The sequence below is a fragment of the Bufo bufo genome, chromosome 9 (genome assembly GCF_905171765.1).
Source record: "Bufo bufo chromosome 9, aBufBuf1.1, whole genome shotgun sequence".
NCBI lineage: Eukaryota > Metazoa > Chordata > Amphibia > Anura > Bufonidae > Bufo > Bufo bufo.
Window position 1 is genome coordinate 173,938,306 of NC_053397.1, and position 17,115 is coordinate 173,955,420.

Genomic DNA, 17,115 nt, shown 5'->3' on the forward strand with positions numbered 1-17,115 from the left:
CGGGAGGAATTGTAATTGTTTGCCACCATTTTGGGGTACATATTTAATATCTAATTTGAAGAATTTTTTGGGTGGTGGTGCAGTAATTCTGCAATTGTTTTTTGTTTTTGCAGAAGACAATAGCATGTTCTGTAGCTTTTCTATTTAGTGGGTTTTGTAAATTATCTCCGGTTGTTAAGATATAGATTACCGTACCTGCCATTTAGAGCAATAGGTAATTGTGCCTTCTCACATGTGTTAACAAACAGACACTTTTAGGACACTGATTATTATGGTTTCTTGTCTTCTATTGTCTTCAGGGCCATGTCTCTTTTAAACCCACAATAGATCAGCAGCGTTCATGTGCCGACTGTGATACTACGTTACTAGATGGAGATTTTACTGTGACCTATGATGTTAATAGAGAATCCCCTGGAAACATACAGGTGAGGTGTAATGATCACAGCTGGCCATACACAAAACATTTAGGCTACACCTGCTGTGCTAATATGGTTGAAAATAGAGCAGCATGGCAGTTCCCCAAATCTGTATAGTTGAAGGAAGCCTGTCAAGACTTTTGGCCATGCTAAACTGGTGACAGCACTAGGAAGAGGCTGGGGAAAGCAGTACAAAAATACCATTTGAGGCTCTTTTCTTATCAGGAGTAATGAGAATATGAAGGTTTATTGTGCCAAATACTGCTGTTGCAAGTCCCCAGGGGCCAGGGATTCACTGTGAAGTGCTCTCTGCATAGAGCTGCTTCCCATCCCCTCCCTTCTGCTTTGAGTGACTTCTGTAGCAGTCTCCTGGTTGGATGCTACAGCTGTCACTCAGAGCAGAGTATAAGCATGTTGAACAGCTCAGTGCCTAAACAACTTTAAAATGAATCCCCTCCTGCAGCGCACTTGCAAGAGCAGAATAAAACTTCTTATTCTTACCACTCCTGATCAGAAATCAAGCTCCACAAAAGGTATATTTGTACTATTTTCCCTGGCCCCTACTAAGTGTCCTAGTGGTGTCAACAGCTCCTAGTGGTGTCAACAGCTTAGCATGGTCAAAACTGCTGACAGATTCCCTTTTAGATAATTTCACATGCTGTGGCATTGGTGTGAATCTTCAGTGCTGATTCCGCACTAAAAATCCTTAGCCATTTACAGTACAATATATCTGGATGAAGTTTGAAAAAACATATGCTAGAAAATATACATGCAGAACTGAGGGTGTTAAAGGGGATATTAATTATTGATATTTATGCAAATCTCAATAATTAATATTCATAAATAGGCGTGAGTCATCTAGTGATGACTCCGCCTATTTATGCCTAAATCATATATATATAACTAGCTAGGTTAACTAGCTAACTACCTCTGTTGCCTATACACTCCACTGAACTACACTACGTGCGACTTACTACTATACTACGGCGGCGACTACTAAAAACACTATACGCTGTATATGAACAATAAAGTATTTATTATACAATACAATAATACAAGTCTAATTATACGCTATAGGAGTATATGGAAGGATTGCGCTGCAGGAGAGAAATCTTATTTGTGTGAATAAATGTTCCTTTTATCAGTCTTCAACTAGTGTGAACATAGGCCAACCTCACAATCCGACACTGGTATGGAGACCTGTGGTGTAATAAAAAGCGCACTATGGTGTAGCAAATTCCAAGCACTTAACGCATCGTGTGAATAGATTATACTCACAGGATTTCCAGTGGGTAAATGCGTGTAGAAAACTGGATGGTATCTTCAATTGGACTCTGCTGAAAGAAGAGAACTATAGCGTAGTATGTAGTGACACTTAATGCGCCTGCAACAAGATTCTACTCACAGAACTTCACTGGTAAAGTGCATGGAAAAATTCTCTGCGGAGTCTTCACAGACAGCTGGGCAAATAGAACAGGCACGAATCAGGACACTTAGGCATGAGAAATCCTAAAAACAATCCGGCAGATGAAACGCTTCTACACCTAGATGGCAATGAACCACAGCTTCCAAGAAGGACTAGCAGGTAGGATGGATACGCACCAAAGGGTCAGATAAAAAATTATTTAATAAAAGCCAAAAATTACAGCTATAAAACATATATTAAAAATCTCTTGGCCTGTGTTCACACTAGTTGAAGACTGATAAAAGGAACATTTATTCACACAAATAAGATTTCTCTCCTGCAGCGCAATCCTTCCATATACTCCTATACAACGGACTTTTCCCACATTGTCTTTGGATTCTGCAGAGACTTCATTTTATTTTATTTCCTAATTATACGCTATATCTATATATATATATTTATAGATCAATGGTTATAAATATATATACATATAGACGCACACACCACAGTACAGCAATAACACTACAGTAAAACACAATACAAACCTAACTACACTAGACAATACACAATTCTCAATTCCATCCCACACACTAGCTATACAATACACTTACATACATTCATTAGCAACAACCCACCCGCCTGGCTACTCACTGTCCCTACGGGGTAGACAAGGGTTTACACACACTCAGCTGCTGCTGGGGTAAGCAGGCAGCAGTGAAGGGGTAAAGGATAACAGGGCAGCTACAGGGGTAACTGGGGCTGCCTCAAGGGTACAGGGCTTAGGGTAATGCTGCAGGAGGTCAGCAGCCAGGGTTAGGGGATGGTTGGTGGAGCAAGGGTAATGCAGGGGTTATGCAGTGCTGGAGGGAAAAGGTGACTCAGCCATCTCCAGGGGCATGTGGCCTCTCTTCCTTCAGGGAGCTGTTCCCATGTGTCTCTGTTTGTAGTCCAGTTCCAAGAGAGAGCCTTTGTCTTGGCTAGGGCCAATATAAGCCCAAAAACAGCCCACCTCCCCCTCTTCAACAGGATGGTGATGACATCATCGTGGGCGTGTGACGGAATCCTTGAACTGCTTTTGGCCCCCCTGAGGCTAGCTCAGGAATCAAAAGACTTCCTGCCCAAGGTGTAAATGAGAGCATCCCCCCCATATGCCACAACATAGCACCTCACACGCTTACTTCATAACAATCCCTAAACAGAACTAGGCTGATATATATATATATACATATATATATTACACAACCTGGGGATCATATCAGTATATACATATATACCCACACAACCTGGGGGCACTTAGGTATACATGTATATACATACACACAACCTGGACAGGTCCATATACTGGGCCCACATTTAGGTATATACATCCATATAGATGTTTGGGGCACATCTACATGCATTTATATATACACAATATAATTCTGGGGCATAAATGAGCAGTAATAAACCCACCTGCATATAGATATATTATACATAGAGATGTATGCTGACAAGGGGGCATACATACATCTCTATGTATACACCCATACCACCTGGACCGGCCCATGCAAAAGTGCCAATACATATGCATATATATAAGGGCATATATACATATATATATTTAAATCCAACACTTCCCTCAACAGAGGGCATGCTGCAGATTTTCTAATTCTTTTATGGTTTTGTTAATGGTTTTCACCTTTGCTAATGCATAGGATGAAATTGACACCAAAATCTGATTGTAAGATATATTCATATTTCAACATGGATTCATCACATATTTGCATTATATCTGCAACTGAAATTGTCCACCGCTTGTTTGTGTTGGATTTCAACAGTCCTTTTTCCCAGAAGATAAGCCATTGTCAGAAATGTCTGGCAGCCTATCCTATACCCTTCTCCTTGTTGAGATAAACTTTCACATTCACCAGTCTAAGCATGCATGTTTATCAGAAATTTGGGAGATATAACTTTCACCAACAGATTATCTGACCAATATCTGTCCAATCAGACCAATAGTTGGTATGTATAACAAAATATCTGTGCGTTTAATTGGCCATCTGACCAATGTTGGTGTAATATAGCCCTTAGAATACTTCATGGTCACGTAAAAAATTAATTAACCTATATGCTTATTTTACATAAAAAATGACTAAATATGAAGCTAATATATTTGTAATGGGGTCAGAGTCAGACCATACAAAAAGGGTAAAAAAAATTAAAAGTGGCTTGCGTAGCTCCCACTCTTGGATGGCAGAAGGAATAAGGCAACTAGTATATGTCCCTCAATGAGGGCACAGGCTTAGTTAAGGGCAGTAGGTTAAATCAGTCTACTGCTTCAATAAGAGGCAACAGCTCTCCTTCTGGTTTGGCGCTGCACCCAGCTCCATGGGAATCAACACTCTTGCCCTGGTCTCCTCCAAGTGGCAGCAATGAAGATGGTTGTATCTGCAGTTATCACCATGGCTTTCTCATCATCTGGCCCAATACCATACTGCACACTCTCCAGCTGGGTTGTAGTATATCTGTGCCCGCAACCACCATGCACACATTCTTCAGCCATGATATGCCTTTCCTCACCATACAGGGCAGCTTAAAAGCAGCAGGTTGGCTGGTCTAGGTCACAGGCTTGACTATTATACAGGTTATCGTCACTATCAGGTTGTGAAGCTTCTCTCTATCCCTCAGCTCCATCTTCAACTCCTCTGCGGTGCTAAGCTGCATCTTTTGACCTGACAAAATTTCCAGCCATGATGATACTGAGCCAACCAACAAAAAAAACCAATAACCCCATATAGAATAAGAGAGCACACATATAAAATATATGTAGTTTATTAAAGACACATTAAATGACAATAAATATAACATAAAGGCACACAGTAAAGGGGGTGGTGGTGCGCCCCATGTGGTGGGACCAAAATCAACCTCCCTCACATATACCGGACTAACAGGGAACTAATAGGAGAGATGTAAGTTCACCCAAAGTAACCTATAACCATGTGTATGCTACATACAATAATACAAAAAAGTCAATGTGGTCACACACAGCACACCTACCCCCAATGGTAACATAGATGGCAATCCGATAAATGCGGATTACCAAATAGTAACACAATCAGGGGCAGAGCAGGAATGCTGTGTGTAAGCAATACATCATACTGAATTAACAAAGTAACAATGCATGAAACAAAAACACAAATTACCCATGGTATGCCGGAACCCAAGGTCTGTGACCAGAGCTGCACCTCGACGTGTGTTTCGCCGAGAAAGGCTTCGTCAGGAGGTGACCATGATGATAGCCTGCACTTCTATTTATCCTTTCACAGCCATGTTTTCTAACTACAGCCTCAGGACCTGCACAATGAAGTCACGTGACCAAAAAGTCCTTGTGCAGCTAACAGCATACTATCCAACAGAAATATTATATTTGGGCAACAGTTGCAGATTATTCCTACATTCCTGCCAGATTATCTGTCACTGAGACCTGCCTACACCCATCATCTTCTCTTCCAGCATCACTTTTGCATGAACTTGCTACTTGTCTGATACTGATCAGCCAATCACAGGCCTCAGTGGTCACATGTTTGAATAGTATGTATAATAATAGTATAGCATCACAACTGTGAGGTATCATAGGGTCCATAGGGGTTTTTAACCCCCGAAGCTGAAATTTATCAGTAGTGTCATTGATGCATGCAATTAGAACTGGCTAAAACAGTACAAATTACAACAAATATAATGACATAATGGCACATGTTGCATGTTACAATTTGGTGTGCTACACATTTCTATAAACATTACTGTGACGAAACCAACCTCGCCACTGGGTTTTGGAGGGGGCTGCGTGCCCGCCTCTTGCCCCAGGATTATGGGCCATCTCATCAGCCAGGCCTCATTTGTTCACAAAGGACTTGGACTAACTTGAACTCTCACCCCCACGAATTAGACCAGGGGTCAAGTTAGTCCATTATGTTTGGTAATGGTATTTTGTGGATTGCGTCTCAGACAATGTTCATTGTGTTAGTTAATTGCGTCTCAGACAATGTGTGTGTTAGTTAATTGCGTCTCAGACAAATGCTCATTGTATTTTGTTTATTGCGTTACAGAAAGAGGGCAGGGGATTTTGTGTACAATTGCTGGGAAGGTTGAATACTGTAGGTACATGTGATTGACTGTTTTTACAAAACCCTGTGGATGGTAACATTGTTGGGAGATGTGTATAAAATGCTTGTGTGTTAAAATAAAGTGAGTTCCTGTTTTATACCTTCATGAAGTCTTGGCTCATGCTTGGCTCATGGGATAACTACACTCTTGGGGATTGCTATATCACAATACTCCCCTGAGTATAAGCTCTTGTAAGAGCTTGCTCCTGGTTCCTGTCTCTGGATTTAGGAGAGGTTCACCCACTGGAGCCTTGTCGTAGGTCCAGGTGGGGTAGGAGACGGCGAGACCTCCACCAAGCTTCGGCGGTTCGTGGGGTCTGCAGTGCTGACGGTGTCAAGTGGAGTCCTCTGGAAGCACTAGGAGCATCTATTGACGGAGGTACCCGGTCGGGGTGCTAGGCGTTCCGTTACATTGGTGGCAGCGGTGGGATACAGTACGACAGTCTCCATGGATGGAGGAGTACGCCAAGCCCGAAGGTGAGGAATATAATTGCCCTGGGTTATTGTGGGAGTCTTTTGAAGACATTGACTTTGGGAGCACAGATGAATCTAGATTTTGGGACATTACTGACTACAGGGGGGACTTGCACAATTGGCCTACAACTAGTGGGGTGAGGGCAGATCTGACCTTTCTGGTCCAAAGGGAGTGGGAGCTGGAGCAGGATTATCAACAGTTGTTTTGCTCCATTCACGCCCAGCGCAAGATGCAAGACAGTTGGATACCAGGCCCAGACCTGCAGCCCTACCCCTGGCAAGTCACAGCTGAGGTATCCCCTACTTCATCACCAACTGTGGAGGTAGGGGACTTCATAGACTGGTACTGGGAGGAACCCCAGTCGGCAGGTGGAGATGGGACCGTAGTCACTCCACCGTCCCAACAGGGTGGCTGGGCAGGCGGCCCAGATCCCCAACTGCCACTGGGAGTACAGGGAGAGGAGATTGTCGGTCCCTCATCTCTGCAACAACCAGAATCGCTGGTAGTGGAGACAGCTGGTCTCTCTCCCCAGCGGCAGATGGGGTATCCAGAGGAGGGGGTAAGTGATAGCCCCCCTCCACAGCTCTCTCCTCGACTAATACTGAGGGTAGTGGGTAAGGCTTTAAACCCCACTGACCCCTCTCCAGCAGAAGAGCTGGCATCAGAGCAGAGCGCCGCTGGCCTCTGCCCTAACCATTCAGTTACTACCCAGCAGGAGTTGGCACCATGCACCCCAGCTGAAGCGCTGGCATCAGGGCAGAGCGCCGCTGGCCTCTGCCCTCCCCTATCCTCTTCTCCAGAGCCGGACTTCCCACAGGCTACCCCAGCGGAAGAGCTGGCATCTGGGCAGAGCGCAGTCGGCCTCTGCCCTCCCCTATCCTCGTGTCCAGAGGCTGACTCCCCACAGGCTACCCCAGCGGAAGAGCTGGCATCTGGGCAGAGCGCAGTCGGCCTCTGCCCTCCCCTATCCTCGTTTCCAGAGGCTGACTCCCCACTGGCTACCCCAGCGGAAGAGCTGGCATCTGGGCAGAGCGCAGTCGGCCTCTGCCCACCAAGTACCTACAGCTCCAAGGTAGAGAACCACAAGGAAGCAAGGAGTCGCAGATGCCCACTCAACAGCTGGGGACATACAGAACAGATCCAGGCCCCAAAATTCAACAGATCCAGTATTGGGTTGTGGGTGGACTGCCAGACTAACTCAGGTACTGACCGTGAGGTCAGGTATCTGGTTAGTCTTCCCTGGGAGGGGGAGATGTGTGACGAAACCAACCTCGCCACTGGGTTTTGGAGGGGGCTGCGTGCCCGCCTCTTGCCCCAGGATTATGGGCCATCTCATCAGCCAGGCCTCATTTGTTCACAAAGGACTTGGACTAACTTGAACTCTCACCCCCATGAATTAGACCAGGGGTCAAGTTAGTCCATTATGTTTGGTAATGGTATTTTGTGGATTGCGTCTCAGACAATGTTCATTGTGTTAGTTAATTGCGTCTCAGACAATGTGTGTGTTAGTTAATTGCGTCTCAGACAAATGCTCATTGTATTTTGTTTATTGCGTTACAGATAGAGGGCAGGGGATTTTGTGTACAATTGCTGGGAAGGTTGAATACTGTAGGTACATGTGATTGGCTGTTTTTACAAAACCCTGTGGGTGGTAACATTGTTGGGAGATGTGTATAAAATGCTTGTGTGTTAAAATAAAGAGAGTTCCTGTTTTATACCTTCATGAAGTCTTGGCTCATGCTTGGCTCATGGGATAACTACACTCTTGGGGATTGCTATATCACAATACTCCCCTGAGTATAAGCTCTTGTAAGAGCTTGCTCCTGGTTCCTGTCTCTGGATTTAGGAGAGGTTCACCCACTGGAGCCTTGTCGTAGGTCCAGGTGGGGTAGGAGACGGCGAGACCTCCACCAAGCTTCGGCGGTTCGTGGGGTCTGCAGTGCTGACGGTGTCAAGTGGAGTGCTTGGAGTCCTCTGGAAGCACTAGGAGCATCTATTGACGGAGGTACCCGGTCGGGGTGCTAGGCGTTCCGTTACAATTACATTTTGCGGAGCATATATTAGCAGGACACATGAAGTGGCTCACACCCCTGTGTAACATTAAAGTGGTTGTCCAGGTTCAGAGCTGAACCCAGACATATCCCCTTCTTCACCCAGGCAGCCCCTCTAAGATGAGCATCAGAGCATTTCACTGCATTTTTGTTAGATCCGGTGACGTACTGCATCTCTGCTACTCAGAGGCTTCCGCCTAGCAGTGTTCCCGGTGACGTCACTGGCACTAATGGGCTGGCTTTAGAGCTGCCTTAGCCTTTTAAACAGCTAGGGCAGGGCTAAAGCCCACCCATTAGTGCTGGTGATGTCACCGGGAACACTGCTAGGGGGAAGCCGCTGCCTAGCAGTGTAAAAATATAAACAAAAAAGCCCTTGCCCTGCGCAATGCAGTGCAAGGTAAGGGAGAGCATCAAAGCATGGAATGCTCCGATGCTTATCTCAGAGGAGCTGCTTGGGTGAAAAAAGGGATATGTGCACGTTCAGCTCTGAACCCGGACAACCCCTTTAACTATAAGCATAAGTAATCATTTTAATAACCAGTATATTGTGAAGGCTTTGCTTTCTATAGCCTGCTATACATACTAATTAATATTTTGCACTCACAAATAGTGTTCCTCCCTTTTCCAAAGCTCTCAAATTAAGGGTAAAAAGGGTCAACAACACATCATAATTAGTTTCAAGCTATATAATCCATTTTGCCTCATTTTTTCTTAATAAATCTTCATTGTAAACTGGAGTTATATTCACTACTCTACTAGGGGGTTAAAAGATGGAAAAGGTCTCAACAATGTGATACTATCTGAAGTTGCCCATAAAGTGTAGAATCACTTTTGATATGAAAATAACTTGGTATATTTGTTTTTTAGGTTGTCAATGGATATTTTGTTCACTTTTTTGCTCCCCCTAAACTGTCTGGTGTACCAAAAAATGTAGTTTATGTTATAGACAGAAGTGGATCCATGTACGGTAGAAAAATGGAGCAGGTAAGATACTGCATTGTGTAAATCATTTTCTACTTTGTGTGTTGCAATATCATTCTTAATAACCACTTTAAAGTAAAATTTAAACCTTTTGATATCTAGATGACTTCTGCAGATCACAAAACAGATCTTCACTATTAAAAAGGGCTTTCCAGGAGTAGAATAAGGATTACCTATCCTCAGGATAGGTCATCAATATCTGATTAGTGGGGGACTGACACCCTGGCACCAGGAAGCTCCTATACAGTGTAATTTTTCTAAAGCGATCTAAGACTTTCTATACAGTGTGATGGTATTCTATTGCAGTCTGTGGTACAAGCGATCAGAAGATAGTAAGCTCAAGTAAAAATTGCATTAAAAAAGTTTTTAAAATATAAAAAACACAAAAATATTTAAAAAAATGAATTCACCCGCCTTTCCCAATTTTATATATAAAAATAAACAATAAAAAATAAACATACTTGGTATTGCCATGTCCAAAAATACCCAAACTATCAAAATATTGAAAAATATTTATTGTGAGCGTGCAGTGAGCCCACAGGGGGGAAAGATGGGTGGAGGGGATGTCATGCCCCACTCTGACGATGTGCGGAGGTCGGCCAGGATTGCAGCACGAGTTTAGTGTTTGTTTTGGAGTCGTGCTGGATACGCCTCTCATCAGGAGCACTGGGAGGAGTCATTCGTTTAAATAGCTCATCAGCCCAGTGCTCTGAGCGGATGATACAGATCATTGTGGTCTTGGAAGCTAGGAAGGAAGGTTTTCTGTCTGTTCCAGTTCAGAGAGATAAGTGTGATTTCTGGTTTGGTTGTTTTGTGTCATCTCTTCCATCCAGGTTCTGTGCGAGCAGGCTGCTCCTATTTCCCCTCTTCACCATCTCAGGGAAGTTAGGGTTTTGTCAGCCCAGGCACGGGGACACCTCATAGCTACCTTAAAGGTCTGTATGTGGGCTGAGCAGTGCAGGGAAAGAGGTCAGGGATTAGCTAGGAGGTGACCCTTCCCCTGTCTCTCGCCTAGAGCCTGGTTGGTGGGTTTTCTGTTATTCTGAGTGCACGCCCGCCGTGACATTATAATCCGCCATACTGTGACTGCCATCACTCAGCGGTTTTGTGATGGCGTCAATTGATGCACTGGTTGACCGCATGCAGGATCTATCCCTAGAGGTTGCGGATCTGCGTAGTTCGGTCACACAGTGTCAGAGGGTTCTGACATCAGGTACAGGTCAAATTGGTGGGGAGCCTAAAGTCGCTCTTCCCGAGAAATTTACGGGATGATTTTTTCGTCTTTAAAGAGTCATGTAAATTGTATTTTCGACTGCGTCCATTTTCGTCAGGTAAAAAAATCAGAGGGTTGGTATCATCATGTCTCTGCTTAAAGGGGACGCGCAATCCTGGGCTTTTTCTCTGCCGCCCGGTTCTCTGGCCCTCCGGTCGGTGGAGGAATTTTTCAAAGCCCTGGGATTGATTTACAATGACCCAGATCGGGACTCGATGGCAGAATCGATATTGCGTAACTTACTACAGGGTAAACGTACTGCAGAGGTTTACTGTATAGAGTTTAGGAGATGGGCTACTGAGTCGGGGTGGAACGACCCCGCGTTACGTAGTCAGTTTTGTCAGGGGTTGTCTGAAAGGTTGAAAGATGCCCTGGCTTTTCATGAGTACCCGGATACTTTGGAGAATGCTATGTCTTTGGCTATACGGTTGGATAGACGAATTAGAGAGAGGTGTAAGGGTCCCTCCGTGCAGGGGATCCCTCCTGCGTGTGGTTTTGTCTCACCTGCTGCCCAGGGTGATGTTGCTTATGGCTCTGGGGTAGGGGAGGAACCCAAGCAGTTAGGTCAGATATCTTGCCATTCTGATAGTAGAGACTTTAGGAAAGTGCACAATCTATGTTACTATTGTGGAAAGAGGGGTCATTTTATTTTTTCTTGTCCTTATGTTAAACCACAGGTGGAAGAGAAAAATAAAAAATAAAAAAAAACTTCCCTCACACTTGGTAGTATGAATGGTGTGGTGGAGCAGACAGGTATGCAAGCTCCCTGCAGTTCCCGTTTTCTCCTTCCAGCTATGGTGGCGCTAGAGTCAAAAAATGTGTTTGTTGATGTATTCCTTGATTGTGGTGCTGGGGTAAACCTAATTGACTTTGTTTTCCTTCAAAACCTAGGACTAAGTACTTGCACTTTGGAGAATGAGATTCGTGTTTTTGCAATTGATTCTTCCCCTCTTTCTCAAAGGAGCCTTACTCACATTGTTCATGGTATTCACTTAAGGGTGGGTGATTCACATGCTGAAATTATTTCTTGTTTTGTCATGAAGGATTTGCCAGCTCCTTTAGTTTTGGGGTTGCCATGGTTGACTAGACATAACCCAATTATAGACTGGCAAGCGAGACAAATCATTGGTTGGAGTGAGTTTTGTTCGGATAATTGTCTTGGCACATCTATCTCTGGTGTGTCCATTACGGCTTTACCTCAGTATCTCTCGGATTTTGCGGATGTCTTATCGGAGGGTGGGGCTCAGGAATTGCCCCCTCATCGAGACTATGATTGTCCAGTTAATCTCATTCTGGGGGCTAAGTTGCCAAGGTCTCGGCTTTACAACCTCTCTCAACCCGAAAGAGAGGTCATGCGAAAGTATGTCGCCGAGAGTTTGGCAAAGGGTCATATTAGACCATCTAAGTCTCCAGTGGCAGTAGGTTTGTTCTTTGTAAAGAAAAAGGATGGATCACTGAGACCGTGTTTGGATTTCCGGGAATTGAACCGTATTACAGTCCGGGATCCATATCCCCTTCCTTTGATCTCTGATCTTTTTGATCAAATTGTTGGAGCCAAGGTGTTCTCCAAGTTGTATTTGAGAGGGGCCTACAGTCTGATCAGAATCAAGGAAGGGGATGAGTGGAAAACGGCCTTCAATACGCACGAGGGTCATTTTGAGAACCTGGTGATGCCTTTTGGGTTGACGAACGCGCCAGCAGTATTTCAGCGATTCGTCAATTATATTTTTCATCACTTGGTGGGGAGGTTCGTAGTAGTTTACCTGGATGACATTTTGATTTATTCTACTGATTTGAAGACCCATCAGGATCATGTGAGACAGGTTTTGACTATCCTTCGGGAGAATAAGTTGTATGCCAAATTGGAGAAATGTTTGTTTGCGGTGCAAGAGCTTCCGTTCTTGGGATACATGCTTTCTGATTCCGGTTTTCATATGGACCCCGAAAAGGTCCGGGCGGTTCTGGAGTGGGACCGACCAGAGAATCAGAAAGCTTTGATGCGGTTCTTGGGGTTTACGAATTATTATAGAAAATTTATTTCGAATTATTCTACCATAGTAAAACCTCTTACTGATATGACCAAGAAGGTCGCCGATGTCTCTTTCTGGTCGGATGAGGCATTGCAGGCCTTTTCGGCTATTAAGGAGCGTTTTGCGTCTGCTCCCATTCTGGTGCAGCCGGATGTGTCTCAACCATTCGTAGTGGAGGTTGATGCATCAGAGGTGGGGGTCATGGCGGTTCTGTCTCAGGGTTCATCTCATGGCAAGTGGGTCCCATGTGCCTTCTTCTCAAAGAAGCTCTCGGTCGCCGAGAGGAATTATGATGTTGGAGATAGAGAGTTGTTGGCTATCAAGTTGGCCTTTGAGGAATGGCGTCACTGGTTAGAGGGGGCGTCTCACCCCGTTACGGTGTATACTGACCATAAGAATTTGGCTTACCTGCAATCTGCCAAGCGTCTGAACCCTAGGCAGGCCAGGCAGGCCAGATGGTCACTGTTGTTTATCAGGTTCAATTTTGTGGTTACCTTTCACCCAGGGGTCAAGAACGTCAAGGCAGATGCCTTGTCTCGCAGCTTTCCTGGGGGAGGTGATTCAGAAGATCCTGCTCCGATTTTGGCGGATGGGGTGGTGGTCTCCGCTCTGTACCCCGAATTGGAGATGGAGGTGTTGGGAGCCCAGGAGGGGGCTCCTGGTTCTTGTCCCCCAGGGAGGTTGTTTGTTCCTGAGGGCCTACGATACAAGGTGTTCAAGGAACATCACGATACTGTTCTCGGTGGACATCCTGGTGGTAAGTCCACCTGTGATCTAGTATCCCGGAGGTTCTGGTGGCCAGGGTTACGTAAGAGCATTGAGAATTACGTGACAGCTTGTGAAACCTGCGCTCGGTCAAAGGTTGCTCATACTCGACCGCCTGGTTCGCTTCTTCCATTGTCTATTCCGTCTCGTCCTTGGACGCATTTGTCTATGGATTTTTTTACGGATCTGCCGAGTTCCTCCGGGAGAACAGCGATTTTGGTGGTGGTTGACCGTTTCAGTAAAATGGCTCACTTTATACCACTAACGAGTCTGCCTAACGCTAATACTCTTGCGCAGATTTTTGTGGATAATATTGTGAAATTGCATGGTATGCCTTCGGACGTGGTCTCTGATAGGGGCACGCAGTTTGTCTCCAGGTTTTGGAGGGCGTTCTGCTCTCGGCTTGGCATTCAACTTTCATTCTCTTCGGCTTTTCATCCGCAGTCGAATGGTCAGACGGAGCGTACTAATCAAAATCTGGAGACCTACTTGAGGTGCTTTGTGGCTGAGAATCAGGAGGACTGGTCCTCATTCTTGTCCTTAGCAGAATTTGCGTTGAATAACCGTAGGCAGGAGTCCACGGGTAGGTCGCCATTTTTTGGCGCATGCGGTTTCCATCCTCAGTTTGGTACCTTTTCTGGGTCTGGTTCCTCTGGGATGCCAGAAGAGGAGAGATTCTCTTCTGCCTTATCCTCCATCTGGCGGAGGATTCAAGGGAATTTGGAGAGGATGGGTGAGAGGTATAAACGAATGGCTGACAAGAGACGTGTGACTGGTCCGGACCTGTGTGTGGGTGATCTGGTGTGGTTGTCCACTAAGAATATCAAATTGAGAGTGCCATCTTGGAAACTGGGTCCTAGATTTATTGGTCCATATAAAATTTCTGCGGTGATCAATCCTGTGGCGTTTCGGCTGGATCTTCCGCAGACTTGGAGGATCCATGATGTGTTCCACAGGTCTTTACAAAAAAAATACGTGAGACCGGTGGAACCATCGCCATTGCCTCCTCCTCCTGTTCTGGTCGGGGGAAACTTGGAGTTTAAGATCTCCAGGATTCTCGACTCATGAGTTCTTCGGGGTTCCCTTCAGTACCTGGTGCACTGGAGGGGATACGGTCCTGAGGAGAGGATGTGGGTTCCGGCGGTGGATGTCAACGCCAGCCGACTGGTGAGGGCTTTTCATAGGTCCCATCCAGATAAGGTTGGTCCAGGGTGTCCGGAGGTCATCCGTAGATGGGAGGGTACTGTTATGCCCCACTCTGACGATGTGTGGAGGTCGGCCAGGATTGCAGCACGAGTTTAGTGTTTGTTTTGGAGTCGTGCTGGATCCGCCTCTCATCAGGTGCACTGGGTGGAGTCATTAGTTTAAATAGCTCATCAACCCAGTGCTCTGAGCGGATTATACAGATCATTGTGGTCTTGAAAGCTAGGAAGGAAGGTTTTCTGTCTGTTCCAGTTCAGAGAGATAAGTGTGATTTCTGGTTTGGTTGTTTTGTGTCATCTCTTCCATCCAGGTTCTGTGCGAGCAGGCTGCTCCTATTTCCCCTCTTCACCATCTCAGGGAAGTTAGGGTTTTGTCAGCCCAGGCACGGGGACACCTCATACCTACCTTAAAGGTCTGTAGGTGGGCTGAGCAGTGCAGGGAAAGAGGTCAGGGATTAGCTAGGAGGTGACCCTTCCCCTGTCTCTCGCCCAGAGCCTGGTTGGTGGGTTTTCTGTTATTCTGAGTGCACGCCCGCTGTGACAGGGGAGTGGTAATAGTGGGACTAATAGGAGTGATGGTGGTTTACAGTGGTTGTCCTCACTCCAATGGTCCCTAGGGCCATGAAGTGAATGGAGGGGTGCAATCCTTCTTCCCCTCAGGGCACACCCTGGTATTGGGGCTCCTGCCTGATGGTGGCTGGGGCGCCCTTGACGTTAAGTAGATGGGTGAAAGGCATGAGGAAAAATGTAGGTAGGGGCCGGCGGATGATGGTGGAGTCGATGACCAGGTCCATTCGATTACAATAAACAAATTCTTTCTTTACTGAATAGATGGTGGGAGTTGCAGTACATATAGCAGCAATAGGCACAGTTATGGGGCATATTACAGAGTAGGTAGCAATAATGGTAGTAATCCTCCCTGAGTCTCTCTCTAGGTGTACTCTGCAAACTTCCCAATTAACGTCTCTCCTAGCCTACTTCTCAGGAGACAGACACTCCTTCTACTACAAGTCAGGGGGACAGGTCCAGCCTATCTCCCAGCAACCTAACTAGGACTGCCAGTGTTAACTATTTACTGCCCATACATAACCATTAGGGATACATAGTGCAAAGAAGCAAATCACAACATTTATGTTACGGATCAACTAGTGTGAACCCACTGTGCCGATTAACTGGTTTGGCTTTGGGCTAAACCCTAGGAGTATTTTTCCGGTGCTGTGGTGCAAGTAACAGATGCTCAGGGCACCAAAATGGAGGAAAACTTCAGGCATAGCTTGAACAGTCACCAAGACTAGAATGCTGTTTTCTTTATTTCCACACAGCACACAGTAGCAAAACTATAAAGATAGCAAAACTATATAAAATAGAAACTATGTAAATAATATATATATATTTTTTCCCCCCTTAAACCCTCTCCACAACTGAACTGGTCTTTAAAAAATGTGTATTTGACATTTTCTTCAAAAGGTAAAAAATTACTGCAAACCTTACCAGACTATTAACATCTCCAAAAATTTTAAGAAGGTTAAAAAAATGATACCAATATAAAGCAGACAACTAGTAAAGTTAACATATAGTATAGTAATCTGACCTGCTGGATCTCATTTTCATGTATTATATATCAAATTAACCAATGTATCTGTATACAGACAAAAGACGCCCTTCTCCAAATTCTGAATGACACGTCAGAACATGATCACTTTAATTTCATACTGTTTGACCATAGAATTATTGTGTGGAAGGATTCTTTGCTCAAAGCAACTCCAGAAAACCTAATAGAAGCTCGAGAATTTGTCAAGAACATTAATGCTTATGGCTGTAAGTAAAGTTATACTTGTCTTTTGCAAAGCATATTTGCAATGTAAAATTCTAATAATTCTACTTAACTGAATGCAACTGCAGACCCACTGCACACACTAAGATTTAGACAGTGTAAACTATGGGTGCATTCACACGACCGTATGGCCGAAGAATGGGTCAGCGATCCGCAAGATACAGCAAAAGATAGGGCATCTCCTATCTTTTGCGGAGCAGAGGCACGGATTGAAAGCCCACGGAAACACACGGAAGCCCTTCAAAAGTGGGCTTTTGAGTCCATGCCTTTGCACTGCAAAAGATAGGACATGACCTATCTTTTGGTGTATCTTGCAGATTGCAAACCCATTCAAGTCAATAGGTCTGCACTGTGATGCAGAGTGCACGTGGCCTAAATATGTGCACGTCGGGCATACGGTCGTGTGAATGGACCTTAAGGATATGGCCACACAGTCAGGTTTCCTGATGCAGTTTTGGAAGCCAAAACCAGGAGCGAATTCGAAAAAAGAGAAGTCATATCTGCCCGTCAAACTTTTTCTCCTTTTATGACCCACCCCTGA

The 17,115-nt window shown here is 45.1% G+C and overlaps 1 protein-coding gene across 3 annotated transcripts in view; it reads left to right on the forward strand.

Annotated features, from left to right (window-relative positions):
* The window catches only part of LOC120978608 (inter-alpha-trypsin inhibitor heavy chain H3-like), a 117,045-nt gene that overhangs the window by 24,599 nt on the left and 75,331 nt on the right, over positions 1–17,115 (forward strand). For all 3 annotated transcript variants that reach the window (XM_040406856.1, XM_040406858.1, XM_040406857.1), the window contains 3 exons: positions 300–425; positions 9,357–9,473; positions 16,390–16,558. In XM_040406856.1, the coding sequence (XP_040262790.1) occupies positions 300–425; positions 9,357–9,473; positions 16,390–16,558 (412 nt within the window). The remainder of the gene's footprint in view (positions 1–299; positions 426–9,356; positions 9,474–16,389; positions 16,559–17,115) is intronic.